This window comes from Pseudopipra pipra, chromosome 16, assembly GCF_036250125.1.
Source record: "Pseudopipra pipra isolate bDixPip1 chromosome 16, bDixPip1.hap1, whole genome shotgun sequence".
Classification (NCBI taxonomy): Eukaryota; Metazoa; Chordata; class Aves; order Passeriformes; family Pipridae; genus Pseudopipra; species Pseudopipra pipra.
In genome coordinates this window covers 16,319,999-16,336,506 of record NC_087564.1, presented here as the reverse complement: position 1 = coordinate 16,336,506, position 16,508 = coordinate 16,319,999, and the positions used below count along the sequence as shown (strand labels likewise).

At 49.0% G+C, this 16,508-nt stretch overlaps 1 protein-coding gene across 2 annotated transcripts; it reads right to left on the bottom strand.

The window, feature by feature from the left end:
• Window positions 1–831: 831 nt before the first annotated feature.
• On the bottom strand, window positions 832–16,090 carry COG7 (component of oligomeric golgi complex 7). 2 transcript variants are annotated; one of them, XM_064673502.1, is made up of 17 exons: window positions 15,788–16,090; window positions 14,931–15,079; window positions 14,168–14,284; window positions 13,822–13,990; window positions 13,081–13,163; window positions 12,209–12,331; window positions 10,659–10,857; window positions 8,573–8,700; window positions 7,876–8,030; window positions 6,553–6,669; window positions 5,970–6,035; window positions 5,032–5,218; window positions 4,028–4,168; window positions 3,526–3,609; window positions 3,088–3,202; window positions 2,538–2,681; window positions 832–1,136 (listed from the first exon to the last, which is right to left on the bottom strand). In XM_064673502.1, exons 1-17 carry the CDS (start codon window positions 15,951–15,953, stop codon window positions 970–972), a joined length of 2,310 nt encoding a protein of 769 aa, XP_064529572.1. In that variant the 5' UTR covers window positions 15,954–16,090; the 3' UTR covers window positions 832–969. The 2 variants fall into 2 exon arrangements, 1 of the variants encoding a protein (XP_064529572.1); XR_010434781.1 differs by lacking the exons at window positions 832–1,136; window positions 2,538–2,681 and adding an exon at window positions 3,332–3,441 and having other exon boundaries at window positions 3,087–3,202.
• Between the last annotated feature and the right edge of the window lie 418 nt (window positions 16,091–16,508).

Sequence of the window (16,508 nt, the reverse complement as noted above, 5' to 3'; positions counted from 1 at the left end):
CAGGCAAGGAACAGCCTCATAAACCCTCCCTGGCAGTGATGGGGCAGGGGAAGGGTGGGAGAGGCATGGCCGGTGAGATTCACCCTCCTCAAATCAAGGGTAAATGGAACAGAATGTTCTCTGCAGGACAGGGACAGCTCACTGTTCCAGTCACTGCTGGTTTATGGAGGCGTCTGACAACTCATAAAAGTGGGCAGTGGCTCAGGTGCTCAACTCCAGCTCTGTTCCAGCCAGGCTCTCCCGGCCGGACCCATGGCAGAGCTGAGCCCAGGTCAGCAAAGGGGTTTCCTGCTGCAGCAACAGTGCAGGCATTCCAATTTTGGGACCTCTCTGTATTCATTTGTCTCCTAAGAGAGCACACTGAGGCTAGATGAGATGTTTTATACACATCTATATAAGAAATGTTAATAAATTCTACAAGAAAGCACCGCTTTCCTTAAATTCCTTACAAACTTCATGCCTTTCAGTAGAATTCTTGCACCAAGAACAACCTGCAAAGCTGGTTTTATTCCCAGGGTCAAGCTTGATCAAGGCTCGTCTACCAACTGAAGAGACTCTTCTTGGCTTTGTAATATCAACAGGCCTGAGCAACGACCATTGCCTGCAGGCAGAGGAGCTCCCAGGCAGCCTCTCTGTGCTGCACCTACCCCACCATTTCAGATATAATAGCTTAAATACCCTGAAAAAGCCACCATGAAGCATGATATCTCCAGCATATGGCAGAACACCTCCAGCACTGCTCAGCCTACTTAGAGTCATCCAGAGAGTTTTTGGTAAATTTGGCTGTAGGACATCCTTCCTTATTTCTAAAAATGGAAAAATGGAACGAGCTTTTCGTAGACAAAGACATTTATTAAAAGTTGTCTCAAATAAATTCCCCTGGTCTCCAGCGGTATTTTCACTGTCCTTTCAGAAATGAAAACCAACCTGAAGAGGTGAGCCCTCGGGCTGGTAGGAGGGAGGGCACAGCTACCCCTCCAGGCCCCTGATGGCAGCAATGGTGCTGGCCAGGCGGCGGGGCAGGCTCTTGGCAGCCTGGCGGAACTCCTCTGGCCTGGCCTTCAGCAGGGTCACCATGTGCTGCAGCGTCCTCGAGGGCTGCAGCCCCAGGGCATCCATCACGTTTATGAGGTAATCTGCAAGGTTAAGGAAAAATGTGTATTTACCAGGTAACAGACACTGTGAAATGAAACATATCCCTGTTCTCCATGACACTGGGAATCCTGTCACCGAGAGCTCACACCCGCAGGCAGCAGCACTGGCTGCAGTCTAAGGGCACTGCCTGGGTGTATTTCTGGCTGCCTGTGCACTAGTTCAGACACTGCCCGTTCTGTGCAGGGCACTGAGACACATTCTGCTGTGTTTCAGTACCTGCACACAACACCCTCGGGGTGGTCAGTCACCTGGGCATGGGAAGAGGATCAGAGTCCCACTACCAAAGGTAAAAAGCTGGCACTGAAGCTGGGCAGCTCTGCTGAGGTGAGTGTCTGTGGAGGCAGCAGGGAGTTCCAGCTCACTGATTTACAGGCAGTTGGGGAACTGAGGATGGCAGGGAGAATGCTGAGCAGCCAGCCTCTCATCCACTGGCTTGTTTCGAAGCAATGCCAGAAAAAAAAAAAAGAGATTCAGGCTGAGTTCACTGATGTCCAAGCACACCTTCTGGAGAGCTGAGGAGCAGATACTGGCTGTATCCTCATTTTTGGGCTTGGCCAGGGGGAAGTCAGCACCCATGATTTACAGTGAGAAAAGACTAACTGGCATTTACAATGGTAGTGGTTCCTTGGTGGCCCTTTCAGCAGCTTTGGATAAGAAAAGCCCATCTCCTCCACATCCTGCAGAAATGTCTCCCCAGCACCCTCTGCCAGCCCTCCCTCAGTCACTTTGTGTGGCACAGAAGGCGGCAGAGATGAGCCTGTGCCAATTCTCTCCCATTTTGCTGCTGAAAATCTCTCGAGGTTCAAAGTAACTTTAGCCTGCAGCACCCTCAGCAGCAGGGCAGTGCCAGCCATGGCAGGAGAGCTGATCCTATAGGGTTTGTAAAAAAGGATGCTGCTCAAGTGCTCCACAATTACTTTTACAAGGCCTTTAGCTGATCTTCCCTACTTCAGCTATCAAGTGGATGGAAGAAATCAATCAGCTGTCTCCTCTGCAATCCAGCTGAGCACCCTCAACAGACTTGGCACGGGCTGGGTACCCCCTTCTGGCACATACTGGCAGAACATGGCACTCTGAGAAGGGGAAGACCAGGGCCACACTGCAAAAGATCCTATACAGATCTTTCTTGCCAAGGCTGGCCTGCAAGGGAATCTCTGTGCAGAAGGACTTGGACTTCCACAGTCAGACAAAGCAGTGAAGCAGTAGGAGTACCCACCGGAAAATCCCCCTTCCCTTGAAGAGAGATGTGACAAAAAACACTGCAAGAGAGAAGCTGTGACCCCTCCCCATGCCGGGGATTAAGTGCTCATGGTTAGAGGACAAACCCTCGGGGCAGTCCCCTCCAGCCCAGCCCGTGTGTGGCCCGGCAGGGCCGTGCTCACCGATGTCCGTGCCCAGCTGCTTGGTGGAGTGCGGTGTGAGCTGCGGGATCTGCAGGATCACCTCGCAGTACGTCTGCATGGTGGCTCTGGCGATGGAGCCCAGCCAGTAATCAGCCATGTTATCCAGCTCGGGCAGCTCGTCTCCTGCACAGACAACTCCTGTTAGTGCCAGCACACACCCTCCCCCCTCCCTGTGTTCATACAAAACGGAGTCACAGCTGGTAACACCTTAACTGTTCTTTCCACAGGACATCGAGGTACTCAGAGTTTATCAGCTGATTTTGGAGTAATCAAAGCAGTTATGTAACCTCCCTGTACTGTACAGCATTGACAGTGAGCTCGAGACCCAAAACACTTCTCCTCCCTTGATTACTCTCCAGGTACGTCATTTCCAAAGGGCACACGGGTGATCAGCTGGGATCAGGGCACTGCCTGGCACATTTGGCAGGATCCGTTTCCAGGAGCAGTTTACAAACCACACATCACACCTGTGTAATGTCAGTATGGGAAAGCTTTCCCCAGACACACCAAGCCTTTGGCCTCACCTTACCTTGCTCTGGGGGGTACGGCAGTTTTCCAGCATGTAATGCCAGTTCCAAAGCAGAATCCTCTTGAGTGACAAATGGCTCAAGGTGCAGAGGAAGAGACATAATGTATTGCCCAATCTAGAATAAAAGCACCAAAAGCTGAGTCATTGAACAAATGTAAGGTAAGTCCTTTACTAGAGAAAAAAAGTCACCTGCAGTGAGGCACACCTGAAAGCAGAGAGCTGAGCCTGACAGACACTCACTCACCTACAAATTGGCTCCTGCGCATCATTACACTTGGTACAAGAAATAGTTTTTCACAAGGTCAGACAAGCAGTCACTGAATCACTCATGGTAAGAAAGACCTACACAGAGAACTGCAAGTCCAAGCAAATCTTTACTCTCCGGGGCATTCCTGGCAATTTGTTTTCTAGAGCAGAAAGTCAGTTGAGTTCTCTTACATTGCTGATATATTCCAAAGGGGTCAGGCTGAAGTTTGGCAGGTCCTCTGTCAGAGTCTCACCAATGCCACCAGAACTCCAGCCCTGTAAGGCAGAAAACACAGGATGAAGCAAGGATTTCCTGGAGCATGAATCCTGTCAGTATTTTAGGAAGGGGTCACCCAGCAACATTGAACTGTGACTGCCCAAGGAATTCTAGAAAGAACACAGGTGGTGAGAAAACTGTTTCCTGTGTCATCCCTCAGACCCGAAACACCCACCCTTCCCATCCAGCTCCCTGTGGGAAACACACACCTCAAACAAACACCAGAGCCTGCAAACATCTGTGGGCTGCAAAGGCTGTGGGTGAGGGGAGGGAAACTGTTCCACTGCCTGCAGCTCATGGGAGAAATGTGACACCAGAGGAAACCGTTCTGAACAGGAGAAAGGAAAGCAACACTGACCCAAGGGATCCCACAGGTAAATCCTGCTGTTCAGCTCTGCTCAGGCCCCCCTTGCTCACCTCCATCTTGGGCACCAGCAGCAGCTGCTGTTTGATCCGGAGGAACACGGAGTCAAAGGCCAGGTGATGTGCCAGCTGGTTGAGGCGGCTCAGGGCGGCTCGTGACGATGACAGCAGGTTGTGGTTGCTGGTACCTTTCTCCTGACACACAGGGACACAAAAACATTTACACCAGAAGTCGTTAAAGTGACCACAGAGGAGCTGCGTTAACATTCTTACAGAGGTTTTATGAGGCCATGCTAATGGCAGAGCAGAGCTCCCCTCTGAGATGGCACAGCCTGTTTCCCTTGGAATGACCTATTCCAAGCAGTTATTCAAGACAGAAACTGCCACTGCTCCCTGAACTGTAAGACGAAGAATCAGCATTCAGTGAGTTCTACACAAACTGTGGAACTGGACTGTTCAGCCAAGGTTTACACAAAATGTAACACCGAAGGCAGAACTGCAGAAGTTGCAAGTAAATCAAGTACAAAAGAAATCAAAACATTTATAGGAAATAAAAGACTCATAACCATGAATTCATTACTTCACGTGACCAACGATGGCAAACATAACTTAGATCCATGAGAAGATAACTGGAGTCATTCTACCCTGTTCACAGATCCGTGCATGAACGATCCTGCAGAATTGTTTCAGACTGGACATGGCAGCAGGGTGTAAGTGGCAGAGAAAGCCTCAGGAAGCTGTGTGTGGGCTCCAGAATTTGAGATGGCTCCAACACAACCTTCCCAATGCTCACTGTGATAAAATCTCTGTCACCTGAGCTGATAAGGGCATGTTCACAAAACACAGCCCCAATCTGAGGAGAGATGGAACAAGTCCAGACTTCCTGGGTTTGGACACTTCATCTCTCCATGGATCAGTGTCTCTGTGGAAGACTTGGAATGCAGCCCATGGAAAGGCTGCAGTCCAGGATGAAAAGTCATTAGGCTGGAGGGGGAATCCAGGTCTCATCTACCAAATGTGGGCCCAAGAGCATGCTGTGATAGAGGCACCAGAGCTACCTTCAGAGTGTAAAGCGTTTCCATAAGACTGGCATACTCAGATGGATTCTCCTTCAACAGATAATTGTATTCCTGCCAGGGATTCTTTACAGAGCTCTTCTTTTCTGCAGAACTGGTGTCCTGAAAGCCAGAAAAACTACAAGGGCTGTAGGAGTCTGAGAGATACTTCCCAGCAGTTGATAAAATCCTGAAAACAAGTACACAAAAGTCACCAGCAGAATCCTCTGAACTCAGTGTTCCAGTCCTCACACTGGCCCAAGGACCAGCACTGCCTTCGTGTGACTTCAAGGGAGAGTATTCACTGGTGGAGAGACTAATTACAGCCAACTCTCACGTCTGCTGTGCAGCTCAAAAACTGCAAAAATACGGAGACAAAAGAGAGAGGTTCGTGCCCTCAGAGGAGCTGGGCAGTGGGGCCCAGGCCCAGCCCCTGGACACTGCAGGTTGTGCTGGGCAGAGCACGGGCACTCGAGTCACATCGACCATTTCAAGGCACAACAGGCTGAGCACTGCTCACAACAAGCAGTAACAAAAGATCTACGTGCTGCCTGTGCCTGACACTCCTCAGGTTACAGGGAACCAATCCATCAGTTAAGGCACACCTAGACTCAGTTCAGCACATGATTCATGCCCCGTGTCACAAGGGTGTAAATCTTGCCAATTTGATCTGCTGGAAAATTCCCTCCTGACCCCAATCTGGCCCGTTGGTAGCCAGCCAGGTATCCAAGGAGAGGGATTTTTGGGACTGTCTCAGGGCACACGACTGAGTGGAACAGTCTGTGCCCCATCTCTGACATGACAAAGGATGGGGAGGGGCAGTGGGGGAATTGGGGGCTGTTCTCCCTCCATGGTCTATGCAACCAAAGCACCTTGGGGTTTGTTTTCTTTAACTTGTTTTCTATGTTGACAGCTCATGAATTAAGGTCAGCAGTGCTCACCTGTTGGCCAGCTGCTGCTCAAAGTCTCCACACTGATGAAGGAGTTCACCACAAGTGGTAATTACCCTGGGAAAGAATAAGACAAAAAGGCATGAGACTGGAGGCAGATAATTCCAGACTCTCCTAGAGCACCCATCTCAGACAGAGGTCAAGTAATTGTGAAATGCAATAACCAAACCACAGCCCACACATCTGCCAAGAGTCAATCTGGTGATTAACTCTGCATCCATTTGATAACACACTGAATTTTTTTGCTCAATAACCTCATCCACGTGTCACTTCTTGTCATTGTGGCAAAGGTCAGCTCAGTGTCACTGGGAAAAATTCTAAGAGCTGTTGATATCACAAGTGATATGAGACGTAGCCTTGCTCCAGGCAGGGTGGGCAGCCCCACAGCCCTCCCTGTGCCAGGAGCAACCTGAAACCCATCACTGACACTGGTGCTCCCAGCAGCACTGCAGCACAGTGAGCTCAGCCCTGTGTCTGCACTGAGAACTCGTGTGTAAACTGACCCCAAGTAATTCCCTTTCAGCTTTGGTACAAAAATCAGCTCTGAGCCAGGTAAAAATAAAATCCCCTTTACCGGACAGAGTTTTGGAATGCAGTCCAGTCCTCCTGGAACAGGGAATCTGATAGGACATCATCCAGTTTACATTTCTTTCGTATAGACTGCAGTGTGTTTGTGAAGTCAGACGTATACCTGTGGTGAGAAATGGAGCAGAGAGAAGCACCAGCATAAGAGAACTGGTTGGAGAGCAGCACAATGGCATGTTCTGTGATTTGCTCAGTCAGTCCTCTACAAGGGCTGTGTAAGAACAGAAATATTAAAAGGAGTAAAAAGGGACATTGTGGTTCCAGTTCAAACAGGTGGATGTGAAGAACTGATCAGCTACAGCCCACCTGAGCCTACACCAGAAGACAATAGGAGCTACAGATACTGAGAGGCTGCCTCAATTTGCTACATGTGGATTACCAGCTCTCCTCTCCTGTGAGAAGAAGAGAGTAAGATATTTTTGTTACCATTACAGTGACCATATCTCCTAGGAAAGACCAGGAAAAGTTTATGAGGCTCCAACATCACTTGGCCCTTACTCCAGGAACATGGTGACAACAATCTCATGAATTTGTTTTCTCAGCTACTCCCCAGATGAGAACACGGATAAAAAGGAGAACATTTTGTTTTCCACACACCCCCATTTTCTTTTTTAATAGTGCCCACGAGCTGGAGGCATGCACATTGCTCTGTAATTGCCTATAAAGAAGGTGAGATCAGAGACTTTTGCTTTCCTCTTCCCCCTTCCCACAGGGCAGTAATACCCGACTCATACCTTGTGAGCAACCCTTTCAGCATTCTGAAGGAATAAGGAGTTAATCAGTATGGGAATATGAAAGTGATACTTAAGGACAAGAATTTACAGTGAACCTCCCCGGGATATCTCACAGGCAGGTCCTGAATGTGAGGTCACTTGGCCCACTGAGTGTGTACTCAGAGAACCATGGATTCATAAAGGTTGGAAATGACCTCCAAGACCATTGAGTCCAACCTCTGGACCTATTTCCCCAGAGAAATCTACTGAGATCTACTTTCATCACCCTATTTTGTCTTCATCTTATTCTGTTTTAGGAAACATTTTCCCCTCCAGAAGTATTTATTAAAAATGAAAACTCAGCCCAACCAGAATAGAAGACAGCTGAGAAGTCTTTAATTTAGCCATAAAAAGCTTCTATTTTCCCCTAGGAAACAGCCCCTGCCCGAATGGAGCAAGAAGGATATCGATGATTCACAGTACAGTGAGAGACACCTTCTGCTCTCAGCCATTTTCCATAAACTACAAAGTCCTTGGCCACAAACTGCACACTCACTACTCCCTCAGGATAAATGCAGCAGCACCTAAAAGCACCTTACTTTGCAAAGAGGGCCTTGAGGGCCTTCAGGAGCCCACACACTCCCAGGCCATCCGTGAGCTTGATGCAGTTGTCGATGGCTCCAGAGGCCAGAATGAAGAGTTTGCTGACTGAGTGGTTCAGCTCCTGGACACAGTCAATCACTTCCCAATGCTCCTAAACAACAACAACAACAACAAAGCTGAGCCTGACCCTTCTTGCAGGCATTAGAGAAGACACCTTGTGTAACACAGCATTCTCTGGTATCCTCCAGATACTCCTAAAGCAGAACCCCGCTGGTGCTTCCACCCTCCTGCACATGGACTGTCACAACAGTTGGGCTGCCAAACCAGGCCTTCAAGAGAAAACAGTTCTGCCAACAACAGAATCTTCTACAAAAAGGACTTCCCTTCTCCAGGCCCTGTTCTTAATAAATTCAGCCAAACCCGAAGTAGGCTCTTGGTTGAGTGTTATTCTGGTAAAGGCTTTCCCCAGCAGATCCACACAGGACCTGTAACTGCTGCAGGAGAGGAAAGGAGCTGACCTGATAGTGCTTTATTTCTTAAACAAATCTACTTAGCAGTAAAAAATATACTGCACAGAGGAAATACTACCAAAAATGAGAGGAGGAAAGAGAGCAGTAACCACGACAAAGACCCCTGTATTTAGTGGAAGCTTTAGCCTCTCCCTCTGCAGCTGAGCAAAGGCTGGTACATTACCAAGGGCACTGCACTGATCTGGATGAGGAGATTCTCTTCTTCCAAATCTCCATACTCAAGTTGGTAGGGCTTGTATGGACCATACACTGCTTCCACCAGCTCCATCACTTTCACCAGGTTCTGCTCCTCTACAAAGAACCAGACAAGGTTTAGTCTACAAAGAGATGAATGTGCCACTAAAAAACTTGTTTCAAGCTACCTGCAGCAGTTCTTCCATCAGAGCATGCTGCCTGCACAGGCTTGGAATGCTGCCCAACAGCTTCAATCTCAACTACACAGATTGCTTTTTTATTTTTTAAAAAACAAGGTTATTGCCTCTACCTGCTTCCTAAAACCAAGATGTTCTACCTCAACAAGTGCCTCAAGAAAATCATCACTCACTGCTCCAAAACAGTCTGGGTGACAAAAATCCATCACACATTCCAACCTACAGCAGAAGAATTGAAACCATTGGAGAAGTGAGACACACTACTCTCACAGCATCCAAGAGGGTAATCCTCATTTAACAGAAAGCCTGATTCACACTTAAATAACTGACACTAACCCAACTCACTCAGCACTATTGCTACAGTGTTCAGCAACCACAAACTCAGCATCTCAGCACCATGCTTGAGCAGGGTGCTGCAAACTCAAACACAAACCAGGGCTCAGTGACTATTTCTACATCAGAACTGGACACCAGCTGTTCTCATGAAGCTTTGCCGAATTCAAACCAGCAGTAAATCACAATTACTTTGAATCCTGGTTATCAGAGAAGACTTTTACACCCTAAGGACAGGAAAGCAATGGAGTAGGCTGTCCAAAGCCAGTGCTGTCTCCGTGCTTGGATATTTTCAAGACCAGACTGACAATATCCCATGGTCTGACTTCACAGCAGATCCTGCTTGGAGCAGGGGATTGGGCAAAATCATCTCCCAAGTTCCCTTCCAACCTGATTTAGCCTGTGAATCACAGCTGAACTCTCCCCTCATATACACACACAGGAACTGGTTTGACTCTGCTCAGCTGAGTCACCTGGCCTATCCATTCTTGAGATATTTCTCTTCCCAAACATCTTACCCCAGAGCAAAAGAGATGGAAATAAAGGCTTTAGGCTTTTATTTTTTAAACACAGTCAGATAGCAGTTCAGCAACTGTCTTCCTATTCCACCATCTTATGGAATCTGGCATCATTTTTCCAGGCCCTTTTTAATAATTTCTACAGTGACCCACAAATTGAGCTAGAAAATGGCTGATGAGTACACAACCACACAGACAACAAACACAGTACCAGTTACACTCCCTGACATTGCCCAGCAATCATAATTTACAGGATCTAGTAAGAATCTGGGTTTAAACAGCTCAAGACAATGTTATGAGGAACCAAACACAGGAAGCACAGCATTAGGAATGCACCATTAGCTTTAATTTTGGATTTTCCCATAGTCAGCCTTTGAAGAGGCCCCACCAGATTCATAAAGGACTATAAATATCCAACAGGTCAAGTCAGGCATAAACCTGTGCAAACACAGCACCTCACTGCTGTGTGGTTTGTGGGAATTACTCAGCAAGTCAGGACCAAAATGAGATGACAAACATCCCAGGGAGAGGAGAACCAGGGCAGATTTGGAATCCAACACAGAGGATGCTGCTGGGAGTAAAACACCGACAAAAAGCCTACAAAATCAAATACAAGCATCCAATGGATGCAGCCTTGAAGCAAGTTTTCTCTTGTTTAGTGAGGTGTGACAATTCCAGGAAACTCTTCAGCTTTTCTGCTTTGTGATCTCTCACAATGGGTCTCGCTGCCTCCCTGCAGACATTTCCTCATCTGTGAGACATAAGAAACACTAAAGCTCATAAAAGGATAAGTGCTAAGTACTATTTACCCTGCAGAGCCAGCCAGGACAGGGCTGCTTCAGGAAACTCAGTGTTGTGTCAACAGCTTCAGTGTAAGACACACACAAAGGTGGAACTGCCGCCCAACTGGGCGGTGCTGTAGAAGAGATAATCCCTCCCTCCACCTAAAACTAAACAAAATCCCACAATGGGACTTTACAAAGGGGTTGACAGAATAGAATGACAGAATTCAGTGCCAGAGCCTTACTCAGGTTTGGCAGCATTGCTACCTCCAGCCCCTTGGCGAAGTGGACAGTGGCCTCGTGCAGCTCCAGCAGCTGGCTCAGCTTGGTGTCCTGGCCTGTCCTCTCCATGGCAGTGCTGAGGCACACAGGGATGGAAGGCACCAGTGCTCCCAGAGTTTGGATCAACAGCACAGTCACAATTTCATGGGGATTCTTGAAAACCTGTGGCAGCAGTAAAGCTACTGGTAAAAGCACATTACTTGAGAGGAACACACAGCAGAGGGAACAGCAGACAGCTTCCCAACCTGAGAAACCTCCCAGGGGGTAAAAAACCCAAAAGAGGTCTCCTAAGGCTACAAGAGCCCCACTGACATAGCACACAGGACAGACTGATGACAAAAGACTATGACAATACCTGTGTACCATTGTGCTTTGAGTACAGCCACCAAGAAACTAGAAAACAGGCACAGGTCAAAAACTGAATTCAGCAGAACACAGGCACTACAGTGATTCAAAAACCACCTGGCAGAGAAAGGTATTTGAAACAGAGCACTCAGTTTACACAGGTGTGTTGGGAACAAACATGTATCAGTAATATATGAAGAAATAGTACTGTATCATGAGCCAAATTACTGGTCAAAGGGGCAGAAGTCAGTATTGGAAAGGCTAGAAAGCCTGTAATCAGCTGAGAATCAGCCACTTCACTGGCATAAAATGTGTTACAGCCTTTTATTATGAGTTTTTCATCAGCTATTCTGCTCATTTGCTTTGAAGGCTGGGATCACCAAGAGTTTTTCAGAAAGCAGAAGCAAAACAGGAGACTGAGTGACACAAACTCTGCGCCCACATGCCATTTCTCACAATCCCCAGTTCAAAAAGTATCTGCTAAAATGTAACCTGACATCTGACCTCTAAGTCACATCGAGTCATTAAGCAGAAAAAATACACTTCAAGGAAACACTGAGCTCCTCTGCAGCACAGGCCTCGCACTGACACCGGCTTCGTGACACCAAGATAAGAATCTCTTACCCTTCATGGATGAAAAACTCTCACAGGCTCAGCAATATGAACTTATTTCTTCATTTCACTAAAGGACAGTACCTTTTTTTGATCCTACATTATTCTTGTCAGGAAAAACAAGAGCAGAGACTCCAAGCAGTGACAGCAGAAGCCATCAGATATCTTACAGAGAGTGACATGTATCAGTCCAACACAACCTTGAGGGCTTCCCCCAGGCCAAGTGATAAAGCAACTCAGGCATTTCAAATGTCTTGCAACAGAACACATTTGCAACACCAACAAATTAGGTTTAACTTAAGATACAGATGAAAGTGATAGAGCAGCTTTAATGTCAATAACACAGCAACCTTGCTGTTGGTGGACACCAGAACTCAAACCCTGTCTGCAAGGGCTGCACGAGGAAGAGAACGTGGGTTGTCCCCCTGTGCACTGATGAGGCACAGAGTGTCACTCAGAGTGAACAGCTATCAGCTATTTGGAGCTCTGTGAGAATTCAGAGTGTGCTCAGCCCTGTGCTCTCCCATCCCTGCCCAACATGACCCTGTCACTGCACCTGTGCTGCCCACTGGAGCTGGCAGTGCCAGGTCCCCAGCAGGGTGTCGTACAGCTCAGTCAGCTGCCGATTCAAGCTTAGGTCACTCTGGCAAAGCTCCTGCCACGCGGCCACCAGCTGCACCTGCCAGGGAACAAGAACCATCTGAGAGGAGAATGGACAGGCCACAGGTCTTGCTTTTGTTATTACAAATCCAGCACTCCCCATGCACAGCACTTCTGCCAAAACGTGAGGCCCACCCTGGCTCCTCTCTCCAGATTTCAGTTAACATATAATTCAGCACCACAGAAGGAAAAGACTTCCAGCATGAAGCTTGAGGCTTCTTAGTGATTCAAAGATTTAATTAACATTGGTATTTTACTCATAAAATGAGATTGTAACTGATACCCCCGCATAATAGTTGAAATACTTGGCAAGCCCCAGCCTTGAACTTAATCCTCAAAAGTCACAGTCATGTGAGAAATTTGAGGCTCATGTTATGGCTACAGAACTGTCTGGAATTCCAACTTTTAATCTTACCTGAAAAGAGTTTACAGAAGTCAGCAGATGGCAAGTTGCAGTAATGAAGTTACTGCTGACATAGCCACATGCACAGAATGCAAAGCAAAACCATGTGGCACAGAGAAATCAAGCAGAACACACATATCCCGTGTCTGCTGCAGAAAGAGACACAAGGACCTGAACAGAGAATTACTCCTGAAACACGGGGAGTAACTAAAGCTGTTCAGAGCCGGCAAGAGAAGGAAACTCGTGCCACCTCCCTGCCACAGCAAAGATCAGATCCGTGGGGCAGCAGCTCCCTCTGCAGTCAAAGCCGAGCAAGCATTGCAATTTTTATTCCTAGAATGTTAAAATATTACCAAAACGCTTACCTTGTGACATTTATAATAATAAGCCAGAAGCTGCGGCATCCGATCGATTTCTGTGAAAACTTTAACAAACGTTTTTGCCTGATCTAAACCAAAGAAAACAACAGGCAGTCAGGATCAGCCTCAAAGCTAAGGGAGAGACATCAGTCTGAGCAAGAATTCTTCTCCTAAGGGAGCGTGCACAAAGACCTACACAGAAAGATACATTTCACCTCTTGTTTGCTTATCTTCTCAAACAGGAGAGAAACTGCCTAAAGCCCACCCTCAATCAAGAACAGGCAGCAGACAAGAGGAATTAATTTAACTTCTTAAAATTAACTTCTTAACCAGCATGTGTACCTGGTATTAAAGTCAGATAAAGACAGAGCATTTCCTAGAAGGAAAACATTGTTTTCCAGAAACATGGCACTACTTACAAACCTGGAGCATTCCTGACAAAGGCCTCAGGTTTGCTTTCACCTGTCTTCAAACTGACCCCTGTGCCTTAGACTGACCCATAGCACAGTGAGCTCCTGCACAGAGCTTGGAAACACAGGTTCCTAAATAGTCTGGTTTGTACCCCACAGCCCCAGATCCCCCTGGGACCTCGAGGTGCACACAGCTGAGAGTCAACAACCAGAAAAAGTACTTTTCAGAAGTGCTGACAGGAGCAGAGGGAAGGAAGAGCATAGAGAACAGTCCAAAACACCACCTTAAAGACAATAAACTCTGTGTTGATAGTAAATGACACCAAGTGTTACTGACCTACAGACTGGGAGTTGAAAGCTGCAACAATCTGAGGGCTGGCCATGGCCTCCAGGCGGTTCTTCAGCGCCTCCAGGTGCACACACTTCTCGGAGTAATCCGGCGTGTCCACCAGCATGGCCAGGCTGCTCTGCATGCTCGTCAGCTTGGCTGAAATCAGGGACACATCCTGCCAGCAGCAAAGGCAGCCTGTTACCAAGGGTGACCTCAGACAGCATCAGCACCAGTTTCATAACAACATTTCAAACAGCAACATGTTTGAGAGTCGCTTCAAAAGCCTACTTTTAAACGCAGTTCACTGGAAAGCTGAAGGCATAAAGACCAAACAGAATAATTCAGTATTTACCTGTGTTTTAAGAGTCTCTTCAATGTCTGCACTTAACGTGCTCCATTTGTCTGCTTCCTGAAGTGACTCGGCAGCCAACTGCATTCTAGACTTCACTTGGTCAATCTCTACCAAGACCTGAAGAAAAAACAACACTATGTTGCCCGCTGAAAAAAGAGGTGACTGCCATGGATACTTATTTCAGCAGGGTTATTTTTGTCTTGGACTTAAAAAAAAAATGGTATGAAAAGATTATGACGTTACAAAGAGGAAGGAATGGGCAGAAAGAACTTGAGATGCAAGAGATGTAAAATCAACTTTCAAAGTCAAACAACGAAAGGTTAGTTTAGGTTAGTTTGAATTCTGGTCTTGTACTTTTAGTATCCACTTTGCCTAAAAATGCTCTGCACCCCAGGCAGAAAGCAGTGCCCCAGCCAGGTACCAGCAGCTCTGAACTGACACCTGAGCAGCTGTTCCTCAGGACATGGAGATTGCACAGGTCTGGGTCACATCCACCTTTCCACAAATTTTAAATTTCACAAGCTGCAGATAAACACTAAGTATCACAGAATATGCCACACTGGAAGGGACCATCGAGTCCAACCCTTAGCCCTGCACAGGACCATCCCCAAGAGTCATCCCATGTGCCTGAGAGGATCATCCAAATGTTTTTTGAACTCTGTCAGCCTTGGTGCTGGGCCCACTGCCCTGGGGAGCCTGTTCAGTGCCCGACCATCCTCTGGGGGAAGACCCTTTTTCTAATATCTAACCTATAAGAACTGACCTGCATCGACTGAGCTGTGTCTTCTTCAAACTTCTTTATATCTTCTTTAACAAGGATCATCTGCTCCTTCAGAAATGTTGCCTCCTGTTTCAAGACTTCCAACTCCCGGAGGACTCTGGGCATGTTCTGGAGAGCCTGATGGCTTGTTTCTGCAGAAACACTGAGGAGTTAGTGAGGAGTGCTGAGAGCCCTTGGAGGAATGGGGGAGTCTTTCAATAATCTTATTTAATCTTCAGTACTTGAAAAAACCAACACAACACAGCAAAACAGCAAACAACAAAACTTCAGCTGTTTCTTTAAAGTTTAAATAGGTACTTTACCATGGAATCACAAAGCCCTCTGAGACCAGAGTCCAACTGTTCCCAACAGTTCAGTGCTGTTCCCCCAGCACTGCCAAGGCCACCACTAACCCACATCCCCAGGTACCAACCTACAGGAGGTTTTTAAGCCCCTTCAGGGATGGTGACTCCACAATTGCCCTCGCAGCCTGTGCCAGGGCTGGACAAACCTTATGGGGAAGAAATTTTCCCTATTATCCCATTTAACTCAGCCCTGGCAGGAGCTGCTGTTTGTCAGCGCTCAGCACAGATGTGCTGGTGGATAATCACGGGGCCCCAGATCGGTGTAAGGATCCCTCTGTCTCTGCCAAGGCCAAGCCTGGATCGCCAACACGCCCTCGGGTGGCCCGCACGGGTCTCCTTGTCGTCACCTCCTGTGCATCTCAGGAAGATCCAGGTACCAGGACACAGATCTCAGGAGCACACGAGCTGGGGTGAAGCGGGGCCGCAAAACCCGCACAGGACTCGGCCCGACACATCCCCACGCCAAGCAAAGCCCCCCCAGCCCAGCCCCCGCACCTTCCACGGCGTTGTTCACCTCCTGGATGAAGAGCTGCAGCTTCATCACTAGGGTGGCGGCGTGGGCGTCCACCTTGCCCGGGGCCTCCTGCTGCACGGCGCGGAACGCCGCGTTCACCCAGCCCTTCACCTCGAACTCGTCCGACAGGAACCGCGAGAAATCCATCGCCGCGGCCCGGGCCGGGGGGACAGCGGGGGACAGCCGGGGACAGCGGGGGACAGGCGGACACGGCCCCAGGAGCAGCGGCCGCGGCCCCGCCGCGCACCCGGAAACGATCCGCGGTCCCGGGGCGGTCCCGGGGCGGTCCCGGGGCGGTCCCGGGGCGGTCCCGGGGCGGTCCCGGGGCGGTCCCGGGGCGGTCCCGGGGCGGTCCCGGGGCGGTCCCGGGGCGGTCCCGGGGCGGTCCCGGGGCGGTCCCGGGGCGGTCCCGGGGCGGTCCCGGGGCGGTCCCGGGGCGGTCCCGGGGCGGTCCCGGGGCGGTCCCGGGGCGGTCCCGGGGCGGTCCCGGGGCGGTCCCGGGGCGGTCCCGGGGCGGTCCCGGGGCGGTCCCGGGGCGGTCCCGGCGGTGAGCGGAGCCCCGGCCCCCCGGCACAGGGGGTTTGGGGGCTGTGCCCATCGCCCCGCCGGGCCCCCCGATCCCCACGGCACCGTCACCTCTCATCCCTCCCTTTGGTGCCGTTCCCACCGCCCATCCCGCTCCTGCCTCACCTCGCACACAGA

Bases quoted from the DNA above. Each gene is read 5' to 3' on its own strand.
- COG7 (XM_064673502.1), bottom strand. From the start codon at position 15,953: ATGGATTTCTCGCGGTTCCTGTCGGACGAGTTCGAGGTGAAGGGCTGG. The intron at 13,164-13,821 runs GTCAGTAACACT...TCTTTGGTTTAG, and splicing joins TTTCAACTCCCAGTCTGTAG to ATCAGGCAAAAACGTTTGTT. The intron at 4,169-5,031 runs GTAGCTCTGGTG...CCTGTGTGTCAG, and splicing joins AAACGCTTTACACTCTGAAG to GAGAAAGGTACCAGCAACCA.